The following is a 5,989-nucleotide window of genomic DNA, read 5'->3' on the forward strand; positions in this document are numbered from 1 at the left end:
TCTCATTTTGTTTAAAATTTAGATGATGAAAAAATCAATATAGAGACCTATATTCATACAACTCATTGAGAAATAAAAAAATATCATCATTGGGCACTCTTTGTTAGTTGGCATATTAACTTACAAAATATCCATAAATCTAATTGATTTACATGTTCCTATGATATTAGAAAAAATAATTTCTCTTCAACTATCAAATGGTTTACTAATATTTGAAACAAGTTTTGAATTTTAGAAAAATAGAATATATTTACGTTTTATACATTTATTTAAATGAACCACATGGAATAATATTTTTTTTATTAAAAATATTGAAGCACTTTTCTGTAACTTCATGTTCAAATAAAGTAATTTAAAAATCGGAAAATAAGTTTCCAATAAGGGCAAGAGCATTGATAAAACCTTGCAGTCTTTATAAATCATACACAATAGAAGTTTTTATATGATTCTGACTTTTAAACGCGTAGGTAAAGTATTAAAATGTAACTGTTATATTTAAGAGGATACTACTATTTATATCATGGGTACTTTTTGTCTAATTCAAGCAAAACAAGAAGAAAGGAGAGTTGGCATAAGCAAAACAAAAAATTAAGACACATTGGGTATACTATAGTTGTATTATAATAGGACAAAATTATGGCAAAAGACACTCTAAAAGAAAATTTTCTATTACTAAAAATAATACAATTTTCGTAGCTTGTAACAAATTGGAGAGATAAAGGTATTCGAGAAAAAAATAAGTTTGTCAAAATATCTTATGAATGAGAATGTATAAGAATGCACCTTTTTATAATTTCAAATCTTACAAATTTTTAATATCAAACAAATAACAATTTATAATGTCTAAATTAGATCACCAATTTAAAACAAAGACATAAAGCTAAACACAAGCAAAGAATTTCACAATGTCCGGGCACAGCACGGGCCAACTTTTACTAGTATACTAGTATACATATATTCGACTGTTCAACTGCCCCACATTCTTTTCATCTTCCAATTTTCTCTTGTGAAAAATCAAAAAATGTCTTCCGCCGGAATCACCGTCGCACGCGGCGGCGCATCGCTGTACTTCTGCCACAAATGCAGCAACACCGTCACCATCACCCCTTCTCCGACGGGAGATCTCCTCTGTCCTACTTGCAACTCTGATTTCGTTGAAGAATACGATGAACCGGATCCCGATCCATACCCGAACTTCCCCGACCCGTTTTACTCCTTGTTCAGCCCTTTATTCAATACTTCTCGCTCTACCACCGCTTCTCTTGACTCCCAAAACCCTAGAATTTACTCCTCAGCCCAAAACCCTAGGGACGAGCTCCTCGGGTCGGGTGGTTTCGACCCGATTGGCTATCTTATGACCCATTTAGCGTCTCGAAGGGCTAGTGGTATCAACTTCGAGTTCGTGATTGAAGGGGGTAATGGGGGTAGCGGGTTAGGGTTACCGGCGAACATAGGGGACTATTTTATTGGGCCACATTTTGAAGAATTGATCCAACAATTAGCGGAAAATGACCCGAACCGCTATGGGACCCCACCCGCATCGAAATCAGCTGTTGAGGGTCTGCCCAGTATTAAAGTTAATGAGGAATTGCTTAAATCTGAGCTGGCACAGTGTGCTGTGTGTAAGGATGATTTTGAGCTAGGGTTAGATGTGAAACAGCTGCCATGTAAGCATGTTTATCATGAGGGTTGTATTCTCCCGTGGCTTGAGTTGCATAATTCGTGCCCTGTTTGTCGATACGAGTTGCCAACGGATGATCCTGATTATGAGAATAGGGGAAGGGATAATGCAGGTGGTGGGGAGTCGAGTGGTGGGGGCGGCAGTGGTGGTTCGGGTTCTGGAGGAAGTGGTGGGGCAATAGGAGGAAGGTTTACTACTATAGCGTTGCAATGGCCTTGGGGGAACTTTGAAGGATCAGAGTCTCGTGGTGGACAGCAGAACAGGGAGTCGAATTAGGTAGAGATATATACCAAACTGTATATCTTTTTTGAATCTGTTTGATTGTTCATTCATTTGATTCAAATTTATAGACTTGACTTACTGATTAGTTTAAATGGAGAAATGTGGTCAGCCAGTATTCATATAGCTTATCCCAACTTGTTTGATACTCAGGTGTAGTAGTAGTAGTAGTAGTAATTGCTGTTGTTGTTTAAAGTACTGTTCAAAACAGAAATTCATAGACTTGACTTTAGGAGTTGATATACCCAAAGTGCTAGAAATGTTTAAGGAACTCTCGAGTAGTAAGTGGCTAAACTACTGTTGTTCACTTTACCAGGTAGTTGGGACATCTCTAACTGTGTTCATGAGGCATTTGAATCAATCAGCTATGCGTATTTCCAAAACAGCTGGGTTTGGTTATATGATTAAGTTACACCCGTTGGGGCTATTTAGGACCATTGCTATGTTCCTGTGTTCACAGTATATAGCCTGGTCACAAAACTAGATAAAGGAGGCGGGTTGTGGTAGGTTGGCATCTAGAATAATTGCATAAAAAAAATTAAATTCCGTGAGTCCACGAGGCATTTGCTATAAAATTGTCCGTTAACCTTGAAGAGTGATTCATATTTAAGGTTCTTTGGAAATGTGTTTAGTCAACAGTTCTGTGTCTTCAGATTTATATTTTTTTTTACTCCCATATATGCCTATATGCTCTTTATAAACCCGTTAATAATGCTGGCAACATATGTAGATATGTGAAGCAAGCTTAGCTACTAGAGGTTACTAAAACAAGCGTTCTATATAGGATTTTAAACTGGATATCTGCTTGTGGAATGTCTTAATTTGGCCTTGCACTTTGGTATCTGTACATCTAGAAATTATTTGTATGTGTGTTTATATGCTAACGTAAAAATAAATAGCCATTGAAATGCCCATTATGCCACTTCTTGAAACAAGGCATGGTGATTAAATCTTTAGGAAAACCTTTACAGCAAAAGGTTGGAAAGAATGAAGTTCTCCCCAGAATTTTGTTCTGTCCGAAGAAGATTGAGTTTTCCCAGGTTATTGATGGGTAGAGTTATTACATGTCCCCTTAAGCCTTTGTTGAGCTCTTCAATGTGACATTATACATTTTATTGGTCTTTTTCATTTTGTACATCTGTTGGGTATTTGGTGTGTGATATGTTTTAATGATATTTCACCATTGAACTCTTTAAGTTTTGAATTTGCTCAAGGTGTCAAATAGGCAGGTTGAGCTAACTTTGTGCGGTGAAAGTGAGTCGAATGAATAAATCGGTTTAATCATAACCCGCTCAAAATTTGCCTGGATCAAAATAGGCGGGTCAACCCTCAGGGGTTGGCCTGGTGGCAATTGACTTGAGCCTTGGGGTTTGCTCCCTTTCAAGGTCTCAAGTTCGAAACCCACTGGGTGCAAACAGTTTTTTACGGCCATCAGACTGGGTAAAACTTGAATTAACCGTGGTGCACTTGCGGGAAACTCCTTGCCGAGGGCCTGTGCACCCCTGGGATTAGTCGGGGCTCGAAGAGACTCGGACACCCGGTGCAAATAAAATAAAAATAAAAATAGGCGGGTCAATTTAGGCTAAACAACTGGTTAAAACCCAACCTATACAGCTTAAAATCATTTTTCATTTGTTTGTTTGCTCTTTTATACGGTTTGTTTGATTATCAATGCAAATTAATTTTGAAGCTTCTTTATTTATCTTGATAGCCTGTTTGGCCAAGCTGGAGAAATCAACTTATTTTGAGAAGTGTTTTTTTCAAAAGTGCTTTTGAAAAAAGTACTTTTGGAGAGAAGCAGTTTGTGTTTGGCTAATCAGTCTGAAAAGCACTTTTGAGAAATAATTTGTGATTGGCCAAGCTTTTTAGAAAGTGATTTTAAGTGTCAAATTACGAATAAGGACATGAATAAATTTACTTAATAATTAATATTATAAGTAAATAAATAATATCAAAATTTTGTTATTACATGCAATAATTAAAAAAATCATTTTATTTAAGTAAAATATGAAAATAAAATTAAAAAGTACTTAATTCTTTTAATATAAGTTAAATATATTAAAATTCCTTCAACAAATATAAAAGCATTCACCCTTAAAGTCACTATATATTAGAAAGTTTTCCTAAAAATAAGAAGAAATATTTATAAATTAATATCCTAAGTATTAGGTTTAAGAGTTATTTTGGTATATACTATATTTTGTTAAGGGTATTTTAGGTAAGAAAGAAAAGCCAAAACTGCTTCTGCTTTTGGAAAGAAGCTACTTTTTTCTGTTTCTTCCCAAAAGCACTTTTTTTTCCAAATAAGCTCGGCCAAACACCTCAAATTAGGAAAAAAAAAAAGTGCTTTTGGGAAAAAAGCACTTTTTTTCTCTTGAGAAGCTTGGCCAAACAGGCTATATATTTGACCAATCAAACTCAAAATTTTATTTTAACATATGCTTTAATTACTGTACAGGTTAAAGGGTACTTGGCTTCCTTCCTTGCAGCGTGTATCATGCATGACAAAGTTGGAGGAGTTTTTGGCTAGATAACGAGAAACTGCTAAAGCCCTACAAAGCTAAAGGGTTTGATTTCATCTCTTAACGTAGATACAGGGTCTACATAATTTTAGATAGTAATACAAGGTTTTTGTCTGAACAGTTTGTGTCAATGTCCAAAGTTCTCTTTTGTGCGCCATCAATCGTGAATATTGTGGATTGCGTTGATCTCAGATCTTTGTATTGATTGACCTCTGTGCTGCTAGTTGATGAATTTCTTTGCTACATATATTTCGTTCAGCATAGGCCTATAATGCTAGTGGGTTTGTTATGTTTTTGTGGATTTGACATTCAAATGCATAGGGCTTAATATCATTAATGCTATGCTCCTGAATTGAATCTTGTCAAATTATTGATCTTTCATTTAGAGCTGCTGCTGCTTGTGCATTAAAACAAATCCCTTCGGACTTCCATGACCCTATTATTTTCAGTGCTGGTAAATTACTTTTGGCTATTTCTGTAACTGCACCCCTAAAGCATGGCTGGAATCACAGGCATAAAGAGAAAAAGTAAGAGCACTATCTATCTTGCTCCAGCATTGCTGTTGGAGGCCCAAGCCCATCGGTAAGTGTTCTGCACTGTAATTTGCTTCCTGCAAATAACATCTCCTTGGGGTCGTTTGTTAGGACCTATAGGAATAGTGCTAAATAGGATGTATTAGCAATGCTGGTATTAGTAATGCCGAGATTAGTTATGATGTGATTATTTCTTATCCACTGTTTGGTTTGATGTATTAAAGCATTGCATAATTTCTTAAAAAATTAGTTGTTTACAAAAATATCCTCCACATTCTTTTAACTTTGTACACTTTGAGGGGTATGAGGGACAATTATGTCTTTAACCATGCTTATGAAAGTATTAAAAGTCCTTGTTTTAGTTATATATAGGATAATAACAAATAGGATGTATACCTAATACAAGTATTTTCTAATACCTCGTACCATGATCCTTTTTTTTGGCAAATTGACATCCAATCGGGTGAGTGATATAAATTCTTCTTACTAAACGATTTGTTGCAGCTGTATAACAAAAAAACAGCACGAGATTTAGAATATTAAAAAAATTGATCTTTTGTACTTCCTTCACAAAGTAGGAAAAGCCAAACAGTTTGGCCGAACGAGAATGAGCAACGATGAAATGAGAAGATGAGGTGCTTCGGTCACTCCCATTTTGAATTGAAAGAGAGGGTGAGGTCCAGTTGTAGCTTTCCTGTACCCTTTTCGTAAGCCTAATTTGGTAACTTAAATATCATAGTAATACCTTATTATAATTGCTAAAACTGCACTGAAAAATGTGGACATTTTGATGTACTATATAATTTAAATATTTAATACACAATTAACAGGGGAGTTGGAAAGATCAACTGCTAGCAACGATTGGCAGGCTAAAAAGCCTGTTGCCCACTTTCTAGCGTTTTGGCAAAATAAAGGCCCACATAAATGGGCCCTTGTAAAATAATGGGGTAGTGAGCAGTTAGCCATGTCTTTAC

The 5,989-nt window shown here is 35.7% G+C and overlaps 1 protein-coding gene across 1 annotated transcript; it reads left to right on the forward strand.

The window, feature by feature from the left end:
• The first annotated feature begins 907 nt into the window (after positions 1-907).
• Positions 908-4,796, forward strand: LOC107818536 (E3 ubiquitin-protein ligase RING1-like). The gene is made up of 2 exons (XM_016644564.2): positions 908-1,957; positions 4,419-4,796. The coding sequence occupies exon 1, from the start codon at positions 1,022-1,024 to the stop codon at positions 1,955-1,957; it is 936 nt and encodes a 311-aa protein (XP_016500050.2). The 5' UTR covers positions 908-1,021; the 3' UTR covers positions 4,419-4,796.
• The last annotated feature ends 1,193 nt before the right edge of the window (positions 4,797-5,989 follow it).

This window comes from Nicotiana tabacum, chromosome 16 (genome assembly GCF_000715075.1).
Source record: "Nicotiana tabacum cultivar K326 chromosome 16, ASM71507v2, whole genome shotgun sequence".
In the NCBI taxonomy this organism is placed as follows: Eukaryota; Viridiplantae; Streptophyta; class Magnoliopsida; order Solanales; family Solanaceae; genus Nicotiana; species Nicotiana tabacum.